Below are 19,622 nucleotides of genomic sequence, written 5' to 3' on the forward strand. Positions count from 1 at the left end.
CAAAGAATGCAATTTGTTGGCAAGTATACACGTCATTGATCTTGGTCTCGACCACCGTTCCTTTCTATCACCGCCCTCTACGATGCGATTATAGTGAGGCAATTAATCCGTTTTGAAGCGATTGTGTCATAGAAACGTACAGGCGCGGATCCATGGGGTGGGGCACAAATAAAAAAATGGTACGAAAACAGAAGACCTTTTTTTTTCTTTTTTTTTTTGCTTGTCAATTTTTTTCAGGGACGAAATATCCTTAATTTCCTCCGAAAAGTTTGCCCCCCTTTTTGGAAAATCCTGGATCCGCCCCTGGAAATGTACATTAATTAACATGATTATTATATGCGACTCTTACGATTTCGACATTAGCTATGTTATCTAGACCTAGTAGGCTGCAATAATTGGTAGTAGAATAATAGAGTGATGAATAATCATGTTAAATAATTACTGTCACACATACTTCCGAATGAGAAAAGAGTACCTTCGCCTTACCCCCCCCCCAAGCTATGTATGGTCAAAATCACAAAGATCATCCTCGTCTAGCATGTCTAGTATCCGTCAGGTATTCCATCTCTTCGTGTATCTGAGTAAGCTTCTAGCTGACCATCATCCAAACGGGCGATAGCTTGGGCGATAGCATAGACGCCTCCAATCTTCTGCATGTCTTGACCTTTCTCGGTGAGACCATCGACAACGCCCTAAAAACAGGATGAATCCACTATAAAAATGATTTCTCTCCTCCGAATAGGCAAAAATCATCGATATCGTCTCAATTTTTCAAGATAAAAAATCTCTAACCAGGGTGTTTTATCGAAAGCCAAAATTCCGTTTGTTTTAGATCGACCAGTCCACATATTTTCATTGCTATTTTTATGTTAAAATTCCATAATTTTATGAAACTAAACTGTAAAAAGTATTGGGTAAAATTTTAACCAACACGAAGGTAGTATGTGTCCCACCAATTTGGGACAATATTTTACCCAATGCGGGAAACATAATGTCCAGTAAGGTTAAAAAATAAGCAACAATTACTTAAGAAAGGACAAAATTTTCATCACACACTAGATAAATAAAAATGCCCAAAAGAAATGTCCGATTTTGGTTGGACACATAATGGAGCATTTTTAACCAATTTTTTTTAGAATGCAGCAAGCATTGTTTTATCCTATTCATATCCTATTACAAAAAATAAAGTAACCATTTTAACTATCGGCCTCATGGAAAGCATCGGTTGGCGCCCAGAGAAGAGGAGAGCAAAGATAAATAAAAAAAAAGCTCAATGATTAAAGGGAAGTTCACCCTGAAGAAAACTTTCTTGTAAAAATAGCAGAAAAAATAGTAAAAAATATTGGTGAAGGTTTGAGGAAAATCCGTTAAAGAGTAAGAAAGTTATTAGAGTTCAAAGTTTTGGATTTGTGACGTCATAAACGAGCAGCTGTCCCATGTGTTATGTAATATAAAATGCATAAATTTCAAATTTTGTATGGTTCCTGATGACTTAATTTTGTTTTCTTTTCATGATCGGGTGTGAAACGATTTGTCTATTGATATACAAAAGTTAGAGTGAAAACCATTTCAATTTTCTGAGAAAATGACATTTCATTGATTTTTTACCATTCGCTATGTAGGAATGCTGCTCGCATATGACGTCACAAATCAAATAATTGAAATTCTAATAACTTTTTAATTATTTGATGAATTTTTCTCAAACCTTCGGCAATATTTTTCATTATTTTTTCTGCTACTTTTACAATAAACTTTTTGTCAGGGTGAACTTCCCTTTAAGTCAAGAGAAATGCCGGGAGAAATGGATTAAGGCAAGCAAAGACGAAAGAAAGTGTGTGAGAGGGTGAGCGAGAGAGGGAGACAGAAAGAAAAATCTATAGGGCACACATGAGTATTACAGACCCCCATTCACTCACGTGTTATATCATAGCTCATCAAAAAATCATTAAGAATCAAACCCTCGATAGATTTTGCTTTAATTCACTGACATTAGTCACAATTAACAGTACATTAAGACTTGATATGTTAATCAGGTACTTGACCAGCTCAATTAAAAGTTAAATGGCCTGAAATAAGACTAACCATAATTTCGGCCAGTTCATTGCCACAAAAACCAGAACTGCATTGTGGGTAATAATAATTAAAATGAAATACAAAAATGCAGTCTAGCCTCCCCAAACGCCTTAATTATGAAAGAGTATGAACGTAGCATTTACTCTATCGTTTTTCTTTTGATATACAAACATTTAATCTATTTTTAATGAATTATTTTAATCAATAAAGTCATGTGATCTTTACTTACGCCTGTCTGGCATGCTTTGCGCGCGGTTGAATTACTCTCATGTGCCCTATACCAACCTACCTTGTTGAATCCTGGCTCATAGAATGTTTGACTGGGAAGAAGCTGCTGATGAATACGACTTCTGTTTCCTCCACATGCAAGAGTTGACTCGAACCAAAGATCCTCCATTGTCATCTAGAGAGAGAGTGACAGACAGAGAGAGAGAGAGAGAGAGAGACAGACAGAGACAGAGAGAGAGAGAGAAAAAAAAAGAGAGTAAATAGACATATTTACTAGGAGCACCGGAAGTCAGGTGGGCAGGGACATTCAGGACCAAAATTTACACCCCCTCCCCCAAAAAATAAAATTAATAAAATAATAAAAATTAAAAATGTTTCGAAGAAATGAGTAATATTTTTAAACCAAAAATACAGTAAAAAAAAAACAATAAAACATAATTATAAAAAAGTGATAAGACATACTTGATGATAAGCATGATAAAGACAATTCATTCATTCATTTTATTTATTTTCCACAAATCAATCAAAATACAAAGAAAAACATACAACTCATTCCGAAATGCATAATTACAATATAAATGCAGATTCTAAGTGGATGGACCTAAAGTAAAGCAAAAGCTTGTTGTGGATAGGCCCTTAACAAATAATTCATGTGTAATCATTGATAGCTACAAATAATTATATAAAAAAAATAGAGCTGAGCTCGGAGAAAGTTACAGAAACTGGACAATTTCCATTACATACAAGTTTTCTTTATTTCCCTAGAGCGGCCGTGAAGAAGACTCACCAGACTTGTTGCCGTGGTGATGGTTGTTCCTCCTGCTGCACCAACCACCAACTCAACATCTCCATCGTCATCCACGACTATGACAGGAGTCATTGACGACATTGGTCGCTTTCCAGGCTCAATGAAGTTTGACGGTGAGGGCGGCAGTCCAAAGAAGTTAGGTACCCCAGGCTTGGAGAAGTCGTCCATCTCATTGTTATACAAGATTCCCGTTTGAGAACCTCGAACAGTCGAACCAAAACTAATATAGAAAAGAAGAATACCGTTAGGAAAATGTTTTTTTTTTTCTTAGGGCCTATGAAATGAGAATAAGGCAACAATGTAGTTAAAAGATGCCACTCCAGTTTGAGTATAACGCCTCTAGATATACAGTATTTGTGTGATTTTTGTATTTACGATATCATGCTTACAGGACTTTTTTGTCTTGTATTTAATCATGACATACTTTCACTATTTGAAAGCATTAACAGACCCCTATTATATTGTCAACACATTCTTAAGAAAAGCATTCTAATAGATTGTTAGTCCGATAGAAAACACCTATGAAATTAATAATTTTCCATCATGATTGAATTAAAAATGAATTATTCAAAGCAATATAAAATGTAAAAATAGCATATATATAGGCATTTCCATGATTGATTACGCAAGCATTTACCAGTTTACGGGAACAAGTGAACTTTCAGGATTGGGCAGTGAACTACCCCTTGTTCTTAATTTCCTTTGTTTCGTTTGGACTGACCGTAAAATCCTGTTAAATTATTCAATATCAAAGTGAAACGTTGAAAAATGGTGGTAGTAGAGATACTACAATGTGCATATGCTGTACTACATGAGTGGAAATCCCAGGGGGGACGCGACCCCTACCCAAAATAGTAGGGGGACACAATATCAAATGTCCCCCTACTATATCTTGTATTTCATAATAGAAAGAAATACATCATTCCAAATCGAAATAAAACGTGTATTTTCGACGAGATTGCTTACTTTTTTGGTGATATTTTTTTTTTATATTTAAAAGTTAATTATAATTAACTTTCATACGTCAAATTTTCAAGCCCCTGGTCCCCCTACTTTGGTGAGAGATTTCCGCCCTTGGCTGTACAATTATAACATGAATGTATACCAGGAACGTTACTAATCAAAATCTTGGAGCCTCAAACAAAATTGAAAAGCACATTTTTACGTACATAGAGACAGTGACGTATTGAGCCAAATATTTTTAGGGGGCTAAATATGGTGTATCGGGCAAAATTTATTTTCAAAATTAAAAATTCAACATTTTTATTACAAAAATCCAATTTTGTGATAGACTTTGACATGATATTCAGGAAAAAAAATATCATATTTCACACCTCTCACTTTCCTTTTCGCTTTTAATTTCTCGGTCGTGATCTTTTTTAGGCAGGCGCCCCAAGCCCCCCCCCCCATCTTTACGACACTGCATTTGTCAAGATATCAGAAGTATAATACCCTTTAGTTTCAGATGTCTCACACCAGAGAAGGATGTTCTATATAAAAAAAAAACTTGCATTTTATATTCATTTTGTAATGTAATTGACGGAAATAAATATCCATAATACTATTCAATGAACGGGTATTTTAATATTATATATCCCAGATCAAAGGATTAAAAAAAATACGTCTGATGCAAATTTTTTTTTTCTGTCGGATCCTATATTGTGTAAATACCAATGAAAGGAACACGATTATTATAATCAAGGAAGATACTCACAATGTGTTAATCGTACTGGTGATCGAAGCAGCATTTCCGAAGGCGTCTACCACTGCGATGTGTGAAGTACCGTGGTCATTGACGAATTGAAATGACGGTTCGTAATATTCTGTATCGTGGGTACGATCATCGGTTATCCGTTCACGGATGCTATCTGCATAATCTTGAGACGTCAACGTTGCTACAAGCTGGAGAGACAGGTAGATCAACAGATCAAGAAATTAACCTTTAGGTTTGATAAAAAGATAGTGTGTGGGGGGAGGTGTTGTCCAACAGTTGGTAGGAACATTGCTCTTAAGATTTTGGCTTTTAATCACTGCAGTTCAGTTTTCAATAGTTTAAAACTCATTTTTACCTCTGAAAATATTGACTAATATGTACAGTTGTTGGATTATATCGCATATCATCTATTCTGCTACTGAAAAGGGACAACTGTTCATCTCATTCCTTACAAAGACTTTTTTTATTGTTGATACACTAAATAATATTTCGGTTTATTGAAACTGTGGCCATGACCTGGACTTGCAAAGAGTTACGCTTGATCTGATCAACCTAAGCTCTATGGAAATCCAACAATGTCATATTTTTTTCTCCAGGAAATTAGCCCATTGTGCTTTGAAAAAAAAAGCTGAATGCATGACTTTACATCATATCTAGGAAAATATTTTTAACAAACCTGCATTTTAGGTGTTGACATCGCTGCATGGAATTCTATAGTTATATGGTTGATAGGATCAATCGTAACTCTTCGTAAGACGGGCCCATGTGTCACATTAAACCTTCCTTTTAATGATAAACACAATGCTTGTTTTAGAGCTACTACTATAAACATAAAAAAGTGGATTAGATTCTCACATCTTCGACATCTACAAAGTCTTCGTCACCCAAAGCACTCCTCTTGGCAAAGGCAAACTTGAACGCCTCGATGATTCGATGGTAGGTCAGTGTTTCGTTTTGGACAGATCTCCGGCTTTCAGCAGTAAATCCATAACCTATAAGGTATACACTTAATGATCAGTCAACAAAATGGAACCATAAAATCACTTTCCAAATATACCAGGAAAATTCGACGCTCAAAGTTCACCAAAATTAAGATTTCATTTGGATAGGTAAAGAAATGCTGAAAACGCAATCAATCCAATGTAAAATAAAACAGTTATGGCACTTATTTGAACTAATTTATTATGTACAGATGGTGTAGATAAGAGCATTGGCTTAATAAGCCAATACATAAGTCAATACATGGAACATGAGCAAAATTTGAACTTATAAAAGTATTTTTTTGTGATAGCTCTTAACATTCATGAAATAATATCATATTTCATCTTTTCTTCACCATTTTTTTTTCTGGGGGGGGGGGTGCTCCCGAGCCTGATCTGTACGCAGTGCCGTTGGTATCGCACAAAAAGACACCCTCCCATACACACATGCGCACACCCCGCAAGCTATTGCATATGTTATGTGAATTACAGAATATTTATTGTTTGTGTAGATTTGACACTAGACGATATATATAAGCTCAGCTACACTAAAATGACAACTGCACGTGTTCAGTAAGGAATTATATCTTGTTTCTTAGCATAAACTAAATTGTGATATTTTTTGTGCACTGCATGGGTACGCTTACTTGTACCAGTTTTCAATAAAATCCAAATCAGTATAAGTAGATTGACAATAAAGTATTCAAACGGGCGAGAAAACACACTTGGATACTACGAAAGTAGAAGATTTCAAACTTGGACAAAAGCAACTCTCTGCATTCATTTGACATCTCCTGCATCGGTGCTGACTCTCGGTCATAGGAACTGTACATACCAATTAATAGAAGCGGACAATTTTGTACAGGTTGTTTTTATAAGTGTTGAAACAGAACCACGTGAACGAATGATCAAGGTAAATGCGAATTTCCCCGTCTTGTTTATCAGAAATTTTCAAGTGCTCTATGTTATTGCACAATAGTGAGTTTTCGCTTACACGACCGCCAAATGCCCTTCATGACAATGAAGAAGTCTTTGTCGAAAATCGGTGATTCAAAACGGAGGTATTTTCCTGGACTATGGACAAACAAAAATAATGCAATTTTCGTCACTGATCTCCGAAAGTTTGAACGAAACTGCTGTTCCAGATCACGGATTTTCGACTAAAAACCTCTGATCTTGATTATTGTCATTTTACGGGCAATTAAATATATTTCGGTATTCTTTAATCCGCCGTGCTTCGTGGACTGCATCGAAAACTCCCCAATGATGATTAGCAACTTAATTCGTTGGCTATACGTGCCCTGGAAACAGGTACGGCTGCCTTTCGAAGAACACATTTTTTCATGCGTCCACAAAACTCATCTATTTTTAGCCATAACTCACCTTCTAGTATGTTCATGATTAGAGAAAACACCGCCCCACTGCACGGCGGTGGACAGACATATGCCGTCAAACCATTGATGTCTATGCTTAGAGGTTCTTTCACGGCTACGTGATACTGATTAAGATCAGCCACACTAATGATTCCACCTGACAAATTGTGAGAGAAAATTAATCAAAAACAATATTTTACAACTATTTCATGCAAAAAGTATTAAAAAATACACGTACTACAATATATTTTTGCCTGAGTCGATTCTGGAGGTATATGTTTTCATGTTTTCATTTATTCGTCAAAGACATGCCTCGACTTAGGCGAATATTCCACTTATCTTTCACACGGGTCATATGGTTTGATTGTCACAGCTGTGTGGAGCACAAGCACAATTTTGAATCTCCTTACCGACTTCTTGAATCTCGGCTGCAATTTTAGCAGCTAGAGGTCCATGATAAAAGGCCTGGGCGCCCTCTTCGGCTACCACTCTCATTGTCTCGGCCAATTTCCGTCTGTACATCGTGTCACCCGCCTGCAGAAGGCTTAAATCCTCGTCTAGCATTATTTCACTGAATAATATAGAGACAATTTAATTTAAATAAACCTTGGTGCTACTTTGAGCAATCGCGTAAAACAAAAACGCAATTGAAAAGTGGAGGAAAATAAAGAAAACATCAGTTTCGGAGGATTGTGCACCAAACCAGCTCCCAACCTCGGACTCATCACGAACAAATTTGAACCATTCAAAACTTTTCTACGATCAATACAATTATTGCCACGACTGATCTGATACGATCTTATAATGATCTGATACGATAACTCCACGATTATTAAAAGACCAGAAGTAATTTTCAATCGTGACAGTGAGATCTAGGTATCGACTGAGATATACACGAGACCATTTGAATAAGCTGCAGTAAATTATTAACGAGGATGAAGATGAAAAATCGGTCTCGTGGACAAAGACCCACCAAAAATCATACCTAAAGCCTGGGTCGCTTGTAGCAAGGTCGGAAAACTGTTTCATAGCCATGGTCTTTGCAAGGTCCGGGCCAACGGTGAAACCATTCTCTGCAAGTTCAATGGAAGGTCCGAAGAGGTCTCTCCAAGGAAGTCTACCGAACCTTTGATGAGCCTCCCAGTATCCCATTATCTCCCCAGGGACTGCGATAGCAAGGCCACCTGCAGAATAAGTGTGAAAAGACCCTATTATTTAGGTGTAGTTGATTCCATGAGAGCAGGCAAAAAAAAACTGTAAACAAATAACAACAACCACAAACAATTTTTTTTTTTGGGGGGGCTTTGGGGCTTAAGAAATTGTCGACGTTGGTTTAATTATTCAGTGCTATGAAAATGACATATCGTGCATGGGCAGCATTGTGAGAGACAATACTGTACTGAGACAGCAGCTTCCCATCTTTCCCCCGCCTGAGAAATATTTACAATAATAAATTATGCTAGGGAGCGTAACGACCAAGCCTAATAGAATTCATGATAATATGCCCGATAATGCTTTTCATGCTTTTTTTTATCTACATGTATGATACCACTCACAGCATCCGATTTCACTTCATGATAATGGGGCGGGGGCAAGACTGGTTATCAGGAAGGGACCTGTGTTGTTACTTTCTCCCGGCATTTCATTTATTTATAACTGAGCGAGTCTAGTTAGTTACCTAGCAAAAACAAACTTTCAGGAGCGATGTTTTCAAATTCTATATAACTTTTGAACGTAATATAGACCAAAGCTATGATCGAATATGACAAGGAACGAGGTTTGTAATGCCAATGTCACCCCTTACAATTATAGCAAGGGAATGTGGTGACCGGAGAGATGATTTTCGAAGTGAAACCTATAATTTGGAGCACTTTATGACGAACATCCAAATAATTATAAATCTACAACATGCAGCTAGGCTGAGAAAAGAACATGATCCAGGATCGCCGCCCTGTACAGCAATAGAGTATTGAAGAGAATAGAGTCACATCACTCCATAAACAGAGGCGTCGATCCTGGATCGTAGGCATTTACAAATTATTCTTACACGAACGCTCTTTAGTACAAATGTTAATCCACCTTGACTGCACTCTTGGGATTTCAGATAGGACTTGAATTGAATTATTTACCGATCCGAGTATGAATGATGATGAGACTTTAAACATTTATTCGATTGTGCGGTAACTGGGCTACGCAATTTTTTTATTCTCACTAATTAATCACTGCTGATTTCGGACTTTCGTTTTCATACAGTCAGGCCTGTTACACCGTTCTTGTGCGTCAGTCCGTCCCAGTCCGTATAAAACGAATTTTCTTTGCTTACCGATCTGTGATGCATCATCCCTCTCATTTTCGTACATGTCTCTGGACGCAAGAGTGGGAGCCACTTCTCTGGAATCAAGAAAGTACGGCGTCTCGGTCTCTCTGTCATAGTACATTATGAAGCTTCCTCCGCCTATACCTGCACTGTGGATGCTCAATAGTCCCACGCAGAGGAGTCCAGCGATTGCTGCATCAATGGCCGTACCTCCCATTAGCAGCATAGTACTGTCCAAGGTGGACACGATAAGAGATTTTTAAAGACAGAGAAAGAGAGGGAGAGAGGGGAAAAACAAAACTTAGCAGGGTAATGATTTTTAGTAAGTTTTTCCGTTAAGTATAGACAAATCTGACTTCAGAATGGAAATCTACGCGAGTCTTCATCGAATGCAACAAACGTTTCTTCCAAAGGAATTGGCGTTGCTGACATCCCAGTATGAGTGACAACAAGTTAATAAGGAGTTTTCGACACACGACGGAATTAGGCCTAATAACACAGTTAATGTATTGAAATGCCGGGAACAGGACAAAGAACAGCTCGAAGGCCTTTTTCGGAAAGAAGTTTCGGAGCTGACGAAACATTGGAAATATGTCGTATGTCCGGAGTCCAGGAAAAAGTGTTCTTTTGACTCGCCAATTTTCGACAAAGACTTCTTGGTTGTTCTTTGTCATGAAGGGTATTTCGACAATACATTTTATATGTTCTTGAATCCATGCCGCAACCATCGCTTCTTAACAGATGGAGGCTTCTTGAGTGCTTGTCGGAAGTCCAGGGTTCGATCTCTGGCTGCATGGCGCCCTCAAAATGAACAACAATACATTCAAAACGTCTTGTCTTTGCGCTCTTTCATCACACGTTAAAAAGGAACCTGATGACTGAATGTTCTTAAATACAGGCATGAATTAAAATGTGAGCGTATATTTTCTCTCATTAAGTGTGTGTGGGGGTGCGCCAATTAGGGTGTGTGCCTTTGTATCGGGCGATTGTAAGTGTGTGAGAAGTAGACTTGCACATTATTAGCAAGGGAAGTGAACGAAATAAGTCGATAATAATGTTGCCGTCCAATGCCAAAAGGAAGCAACTCCGTGGAATGAGTTTCTTGGTAATAGGAAAATGTGTTATTGTTAAATGGTGAAATAATTATACGTAGAGGGTAACTTGCTTTTGAAACGCCTATATGATAGAAGTAAGGGGGTTTGTGATTGCAATTCCTTTAGCATCATGAGGGCCGAAATCATCCAGAAAATATTCAAAATTAAGAAAAAAGCATGGAGAGCCAATTAAAAAAAACGACAAGAGTTGCTTCCTATTGCCATGGGACGCACGGCAAAATGGTCTTCAATGCTCAAACAAGATGTGAAAAAATGCAACAAAATATAAATAATCAGCAAATGCATTTAACTGACTAGAGTTAGAATTTTGGCACTTTTGAAGTATTGGATTTTTTTTCATTTTATGTTCGTTTCAAATAATTCAACGGTAAAAGGATGCACAAGATGTATCATTCGTTTTATTGTTCCCGTAGATCCTAAATTAGAGTCCCCAGTTGTCTTAAAGGTCAAAATCACCTCAGAAAAAAAAGTTGATTTGAATCAATAGAGAAAAATCAGACAAGCATGATGCTGAAAATTTCATCAAAATCGGATGTAAAATGAAAAAAAAATATGTCAAATTATGTCAAATTAAAGTTTCGATTATTTTTCACAAAATAGTTATATGCACAATTTAGTCGATAATGTCCCTCACTCAATATTTCTTTTTTTTTTATGGTTTGAATTATGCAATATTTCAATTTTTGCAGATTTGACAATGAGGACCATCTTGACTGAACCATAAAATGTTAAGCTGTGGTAATTCAACATGTTCAGGGAAAAATAAAACTTTGTTTCACAGGACAGTGAGGAGAAAATTATCATATTTCATATAATAAAACAGAAAAGAAATAGTGAGTGCATGAGTGATGTCATCAGTTCCCTCATTTGCATAACGACCGGGATGTGCATGTAACTTTTTTTGTGAAATGAAGCAACATTTTAAAATGTCATAACTTTCTTATTTTACATCCGATTTCGATGAAATTTTCAGTGTTACGCTTGTTGGATTTTTCTCTTTTTATTTAAATCAGCTTTTTGTTGGGGTACTTGTCCTTTAAATGCAAATTGTGTGCATAATATATTCTTGACTGATAATGTCACAAACCAGGTATGATCTGCCAAGTTCAGTGATGCACGATTTCGTTTTATTTGGTCTTGCTATGATTTTCATGATTTTCACTATTTTGGTATTAATTCAAATTTTATCGGCCTGAAAATTTGCATTTTTGGTGAAATTCAATGATTTACGTGTTTCCCCCTTTTTTGGTATCGAAGAAGATTAGGGTCTCCATCCTAGAGGGGCGGAAGGTAGGGTCGGAATTGATACTAATACAATAAAAAAAAGAAAACGTATTCAATTTTGGAAAATTTCATCCTTAAATCCGAAGCAAGTGAAATTCAAATCAATAAAATGAAGGGGGATGAAGAAATAGATATAGGATTAACGAAAGACAATCCCGCTTGGAACAATTAAACTCACTTTCCGATCTCAGAGCAAGTATCCTGATCTGAGGCAACTGCAGCATGCGGATAGATATATCTAGTCAATTCCTCCTGCGTCGCTTGGCTACATCCTACAATAGCAGCTAGGATGATGGTGGTGAACATTAAACCTAAAATCCTATTATAAAGAAAGGATTGAAAAAAAATATCATGGACATATATGATTAACTAACATATTTTGTGAATTTCCAATTCGTCCACTGCCAACTCGTCCACTCACCACATGGCCTACCTTCATTTAGTCTATAATGCCATTCCGTCAATCAATATTTCGTATAAAAACCATCTGGTTCAATCATCACTTCGTCTAATAACCAGTTGGTCTATGATCATTTTGGCTCATAACCAGTTGGTCTAATACTCGCTTTGCCCAATCAATACAAATGGTATATGGATCAAATGGCTATTGGACCAACTGGTTATTAGAAGAAATGGTGAGTGGACAAAATAACAATTAAGCCATGTAGATATTGGGCGAACTGATGGTAGACCAAATGATAGTAGACGAGTTGTCAGTTGGACGAATTGGCATCGTACCAAATGGAAATAAACCACATATTTACATGCATTATTTCTGGTGATGTAATATAAATACCGAATTGCATTTTTAAAAAAATTAGATACCAACCTATGTTGCCCGAGATGAATGCGATGTTTCTCAAGCCGTAGGCGAAGGAAGTATTGAAATCAAATAGAACAATATTAAGGCAAGTTCCTTTTTTTTACCAAAACATTTGTTCATACAAAGTCCATATACAACCAAACACGTTAAGCCAACGGAATATGCATTCAAAGTCACATTTGATCAAGTGTAAAAGAAGTATAGCACTACATGCATGTACGAGTCTAAAGATAACTGATCCTTGACATAGACGGTAAGACAACACATCTAAAATTACAATAGGACTATCATATTTGAACTGATATAATTGATGAATAACTGTTAAAAACAGATGTTGACTAATAGACACTTTTATCTAACTAATAAAAATAATTTGTTGTCACATCCAATGCCAGCTAACAATATCATTATCTCTACCTCCAAAAACATGAGCTGGAAACTGTTGATAAAAATCCATCCAGCCAATCTCGTCTACCCTTAGCATGCTAAGCGCAGAATATTGTTTTTATCATGTAAGGTTTTTTTTACCATTTCTGGGTATTCTGAAAAACTATCAACAAAAAAGTCAATAATTCACAGTTTGAACTCCTAGTCAAAATTTAAGAAAATTGAATTTCGAAGCGACCTTACTAAAAAATATCAGTATGAGAAGTGGATTGTTCACAGTTTAAACTTCATGTCAGAATTTAAGAGAATAATGAATTTGAAAGCGACGAAACCGCATGATGGCTCCAATTCATTCCCAAAACATTTACAAATGTATGATTTCATGACAGACATAAAGCGATCGCTATTCAAATGCTTTTAAACCACTTTAGTTGCCTCAATTTTATCCAAGAAGTTCACCCTGACCGATAAATTGGTTTAAATAAAAGAAAAAGAGAGATAGAAAAAATAAACGGTTTGAGGTTGAATTTGTGACGTCGTATGCATATAGCTCCACCATTAATCATGTTAATCATACAATGTAAATTACATAATTCTACTTTTGAATGGGAAATGTTATGAAATGATGTGTCTAATGATACATCAACCGGACATCTGAAATCACTACAATATTTTTAGAAAATGACATTTTGTTTAAATTCATATCACACGACATTAATGGTGGAGCTGCTCGTCTGTAACGTCACAAACTTAAAACGTTGGAAAATCATTACTCTCCGTTATTTACTAAATTTATCGCCAGTGTCCCATTGAAGAGAAAGTGAATAACCAAATTGACGAGAAAACGATATTGATATTGGATAGGATGTTCAAACTATGGTCCCCTGAATGTACTTTTGATCTTCGTACAATAGAAGATACATGTATAATCCATATTTGTTCAGTATATTTCAAAGAAATCTTTTTTCTTAATCATATATAATTAACAAGAAATTTGATACTTAATTTTAGATTACTATATATAAGAGAACAAAATCAAGATAAAAGAGAAAGAGTTATTGGAATCCAAACCTGTGATTTGTTGGAAAAATCATACGATATATTGTAGGTTTGCTGTCATTATCACCAATAAAAAGATGATAAAAAGTTGACTGATAAAAAGGTGATAAAAACAAAAGAATTGATGCCATTTTTTTCTCAGAACTACTGTTTCTCCCAACTTATAATGAATTCTTAGCAACATACATTTCTGCTTGAAAATCAGGTATCAATTTGTCCATGACAATAAATTATCAAAGCTTTTTTTCCTTTACCTCCAATCTAAAAATAAATAGAGTTATTAATTTGTCACGTTTGTTCTGACTTGCAGTTCAGAATTTTTAAGCATTATTTGCAAAAAGATAACAATTGACAGTAAAAATATACTTCAACAGCACAATTACAACTCTTGTTCAGAATTTTAAGGATTGTTGAATTTCCATCAAATTTTCGATTAAAGCCTAGAGAATATTTTTATTGTAAAAACCATCTTTTAAGAATAACTATTAAATTTTACATTTTCTACTTAATTTCCAGATGAATTAAAACAAAATGATTCTCTGTTCAGTTGACAAAGTATGCATTTATCACTTACTTGTCCATTCTTTCTTCTTTCTCCGTCAGGCTATGAAAAGCTAACCCCTCTTCCTCTTGCGATATGATCTTTGGCGATCCTGGCGTCTGTTTCTGTCAGAAGATTTCGTTTGTTAACAGTGGCTGCTCTCCTACGACATGGGATTTCTTTCAAAGATCGGCCGTTATTTATAAGAAATCTCTCCTGGAACATGATGTGAGGAGTACAAGGTCACTGCGATCGATCTATCATTTTATTTCAAGAGCTAGATCATATTTCTTGTCTTCAACAACTTTATCACTTTTATTTTATCCGTATAAAAACGAGAAAAATAGTGCAATAACCACCTTACACCATCTGCAATCTTCAGACTGTCTGAGTATCGAACCTCGAGAAGTAAAGTTAAAGCGGCGTACCTTGCAAAACACCAGAGTAGGCGTGGTTCTTATTCTAGACTAATTCTAACCGAGGGATGAATCGATTGATTAGTAACTGATGGCACAAAATGGGACACAATTAGTATATTTGAATTAAATCCAATCAAAAAAACCACACTCAATACAGAAAAATTATATTAAAAAAAAGAGAAAACGAGATAAACAGATAAATAAAAGTTTGAACAAAATCAGAGAAACGACGAGAAAGTAACGACACTTGAAAAGTTGGAAAGTTTGTATCCCCATGTTTTAGGGCATACACGAGCAATTCAGTTTCACATTCACTCACGTGTTTAGTCAGAGCTTATTCGAACTAAATTTAGTTGTTGTTGTTTTCTTATTAAATTACGGAATCATTATAGTACAGCAAAACTAGGTACATTAATGGCTTATACTGTATAGCAGCAAGTAAGCAAGAAAAAAGAGGGGGATAATTGGAAAAAAAACTTTCAGGTCATCTTTATTACAAAACGTGCTCATTTTTTTCACTTTTTAGATCGAAGTATATAAAATCAAATCATTTATTTAGGAAGATATCCATCTTTTTCATAATTTTGTAGGTTTAAATCTTTAAAAAGAAATTAGCTCGCGCTTTGCGCTCGCATTTGCTTATTGAGATGAACTATTTGTTCTTTATTTCACACGTTTCAAAAGTGCTTGAAAGATCCAGTTTTCAGACCTGAATATATAAAAAAAATACAAACTTTCAGCTCGCTTCACGCCCGCATTATTGTTTAGATTCCTATCCTGTTCATATTTTTTTAAGTACTAAAAATGTCTAGTATTAAGGTTGGAAAATCAAAAACTTTCAGCTCGCCCTTCGCGCTCGCATTAATTGATTAGATTCCTATCCTGTTTATATTCTTTTTAAGGTGCTATGAATGTCCAGTTTTTATGATGGAAAATAAAAAACGTTCAGCTCGTGCTTCGCGCTCGCATTCATTGTTCAGATTCCTATTCCGTTCATTATGAAGTGCTAAGTATGTCCAGTTTTTAGGTTGGAAAATCAAAATCTTTCAGCTCGCGCTTTACGCTCGCATTAATTGTTTAGATTCCTATCCTGTTCATGATTTTTATAAAGCTGTTAAGAATGTCCAGTTCTTAGGTTGAAAAATAAAAAACTTTCAGCTCGCACTCGCACCTATTATTTAGTTGAATTCCTATTCTGTTCATGATTTGAAAAAAAAATATTACGAATGTCCAGTTTTTACTTACTTACTTGGATTTACTTGGATGTAGAGACATAAAGCCTGTAGCTTATTTGCCCCTCGTTACGTTGGATAGTCTCTGGTAGGGTAAAAACTTTAGTGGATGGTTTTTCCAGTGCCTCTCAGCTGATTTGAACATATTGACACTAGATGCAGAAACTGTTTCCTCGGGTAAAGCATTCCAGTTATTTAAATTGAAAAGGCATTTTGCCTTATTTGCAATGTACATCTTTTTTTCTTAATTTCATGCTGTGACCTCTGGTTCTACCATGAACATCAATCTCAAAGAAGTTGTTTACAGGTCAATTTGATCAAGTCCTTTTGAAATTTTGTATATTTGGATCAGTTCAGCTCTTTGTCTTCAGCCTTTTCAGGATAGTCTAGATGACAGAGAAGAAGCAAAAGTCTGGTTGCTGTCTGTTGTACCTTTTCAAGTAGATTTTCATCTCGTTTATATACAGGAGCCAATGCAGAGTTGCAATATTCCAGATTAGGCCTTACAATGGCTTTATAAAGGTTGAGCCATCCTTTCTCAATTAATGCTGTGAAAGACCTCTCGATCATTCCAAGTTTTGCATTAGCCCTTTGTGCAACATCAGCAGCATGGGTGCTGAAGGATAGACTTCTCAAAAAGGACTCCTAGATCTTTCTCTTTTTCATCAGACTTTACTTCTTGACGACCGTCTTCAGTTGTCATATGGTATGTGAAGCTTTGATTATTTCGACCATAGTGAATAACTTTACACTTTCACTCGTTGAATTTCAGTTGCCACAAGTTTGCCCATTCCTTTACTGCATTCACATCTTCCTGTATAGTCATATCTGCATCCCTCGTTGAGTCTACAACACGGTGCATCTTAGTATCGTCTGCAAATAACTTCATACTAGATCTTACATCTGGTAGGTCATTGATGAAACCGATGAAAAGGGTTGGGCCAAGGACACTACCTTGCGGAATTCCACTACTGACTGGTAGTGGTGTGGATGAATGGCCATTGATCATTAGATCGATCAGTCAAGTATGCCTCAATCCAGTTTAGTAGATTACCCCTTATTCCATATGCTTCAAGTTTACGGATCAGGCGTTTATGAGGGACACTGTCAAATGCCTTCTGATAATCCAAGTAGATGTAGTCAATGTTGTGTCCATCATCAATATCCTAGTCCAATCCACTAATACTTCTATCTTTGTAGTACATGATCTGCCATTGCGAAATCCATGTTGATTCTTATTCAGTAGACCCTACACTTCAAGGTGTTGTAGTAGGATTTTAAGCACTATTTTTTCCATAATCTTGCATACCACAGATGTCAAACTCACAGGTCTATAGTTAGAAGGATCATTTCTCTTTCCCTTCTTGAAAAGTGGTACTGCATTGGCCTGTCTCCAGGAATCAGGAACGCTGCCTTCTTGCATCAACTTGGTGAAGATGATTTGTAGTGGTAAACTTATTTCCTTGTGTACCTCCTTCAGAACTCTGGAGTTAATCCCGTCAGGTCCAGGTAATTTGTCAACATTTAGCTCAGAGAATAAATTTTCAATATCTTGGACTTTGAATTCTACTTCTCTTATCTCTACTTCAATTTTTTTTAATGAAAGGCATTGAAGATAGATGCTCTACTGTGAATACACTTCCAAGCGAGTTAGATTTTTTTTATTCAGAACTGAAAAGAGACATATTTAAAGGACTGTTAGTAGTTATTCATGAAGGGCATAGTATCTCACGGAGTCGATAATTCGAGCGGGAAGCGTAATCTTAAATTATTTTTAGACATGACAAATTGACATCTTTAAGGACTGTTTTTAGAAATTCATGAAGAGCGTGCGTGAGCGTGAACCTGAAGTTTTTTTTTATTATTATTCAGACATGAAACATTTCACGCACGTTAAGAAATCATGAAAAAAGATGCGTTTGTCACTGAATAAATGATAATGAAAGGTCGAAGCGCGAGGAGAAATATTTGTTACATATTGACTTAAAAACAGATTGTTTTAAGGGCAATTCAATTTTCTTGACGGAGCTTATCTCTTGAGCAAATTATGTTTTATCAAATTATGATTTTTTATCATAACATTTCCTTTACCCAGGCAACTGTGATTCTCATTCGCTTCCTTTTCTTTCTCCCTTTCGTCATTTTTTTTTAGGCCAGCCGATTTGGGGGCAAGTGTCCCCGTAGTTACACAACTGCTTCTTCACCAAAAAAAGGGATATGGAAGATCCCCCCTTTCTCTCTCTCTGTGTGTTTCTGTTACGTCATTAAACTCCTCCTCTTTTCATCTCTTTCTGTCACTTTTTTTACTATTTCTCTTTCCTTCTCTTCCTTCAATTCCGGCCATATGGATATCGCCCTATTTCTTCATACCTCATACTCAAGCTTCATTAAATCAGACTTCTAAACGTCGATTATCGAGAAAAATCATTCTCACGACCTGTCTGAAAAAAGAGTTACGGCAAATTCAAATAAAACCCAATCGAATATTATCTCCAGTATCATCATTCTCTCCATCTCATTTTAATGTTGATTTGAATCTCTTTCTTTGTAAGACAAGCCCCCGATGGGCGTGTCATAAAAATCTAGTTTTTGTTCTTATCCAATATTTAAGGAATTCAGTGTCTGGTGATGTGTACGCGTATCAAGAGAAAAGTCACTGACATGGCACGCCCACTGGAAAAGTAAAATGTGTCAATGCCCATGTGTTTAATAGGCCATGTCTATGCTCAAGGCCAGACTGCTTAACATTATCAAGTAGAACAACCTTGGAAATAGGAAACCTTGGCACAATGTGAAGGTACTGTTAAATATTAAGAGGGTTTTGCGATGAGAGGTGTTCAATTATAAGAAATGCAGGTATAAACAGAGGGGTGTCATTGGTATACTTATCGTCTTGTGAGGATTCTTAATAAGAAAGAAAGAAGGGATCCAATTTTATAACAAATATGATAAAAATATCAACGGCTTAACTAGAGTAACTACTTCAACTGAACAGGTTTCACCTGAGACATCTGTATTTCAAACTCGTGTGATTTTAAGGTTAGTGACGTCCCAGGTAATAATAAAAGCTAGGTCAATGAGGTATGGTAACGCGAGGCCGTACGCAGAAAGTTTTTTTTCCTCGAGAGCGAAGCGACCGAGCTAGTCATTGGGGCACTAAAATTGCATCCTTATAAGTGAAACTGAATGATTTTGTGCACACTTTTGGTTATTTTCTGTGAAAATTTTCAGTCAAAATTTTAGATTTTCGAAATTTCTGAGGGGGGGGG

General features: G+C 36.1%; 1 protein-coding gene across 1 annotated transcript; it reads right to left on the bottom strand.

Moving 5' to 3' along the window:
• Window positions 1-292: 292 nt before the first annotated feature.
• On the bottom strand, window positions 293-9,710 carry LOC121409529 (glutathione hydrolase 1 proenzyme-like). Its single transcript, XM_041601447.1, has 9 exons — window positions 9,500-9,710; window positions 8,162-8,360; window positions 7,587-7,747; window positions 7,187-7,333; window positions 5,679-5,815; window positions 4,824-5,011; window positions 3,089-3,329; window positions 2,363-2,476; window positions 293-692 (listed from the first exon to the last, which is right to left on the bottom strand). Exons 1-9 carry the CDS (start codon window positions 9,708-9,710, stop codon window positions 543-545), a joined length of 1,548 nt encoding a protein of 515 aa, XP_041457381.1. The 3' UTR covers window positions 293-542.
• Window positions 9,711-19,622: the final 9,912 nt, after the last annotated feature.

The sequence above is a fragment of the Lytechinus variegatus genome, chromosome 2 (assembly GCF_018143015.1).
Source record: "Lytechinus variegatus isolate NC3 chromosome 2, Lvar_3.0, whole genome shotgun sequence".
Classification (NCBI taxonomy): Eukaryota; Metazoa; Echinodermata; class Echinoidea; order Temnopleuroida; family Toxopneustidae; genus Lytechinus; species Lytechinus variegatus.

What these genes read in the sequence shown, in the direction of transcription:
- LOC121409529 (XM_041601447.1), bottom strand. Translation starts at nt 9,710, where the DNA reads ATGGGAGGTACGGCCATTGATGCAGCAATCGCTGGACTCCTCTGCGTG. An exon ending in AATCATGAACATACTAGAAG is followed by an intron (nt 5,816 to 7,186) that starts GTGAGTTATGGC and finishes TATACCTTATAG; the next exon opens with GTTATGGATTTACTGCTGAA. An exon ending in ATGAGCCAGGATTCAACAAG is followed by an intron (nt 693 to 2,362) that starts GTAGGTTGGTAT and finishes TCCTGTTTTTAG; the next exon opens with GGCGTTGTCGATGGTCTCAC.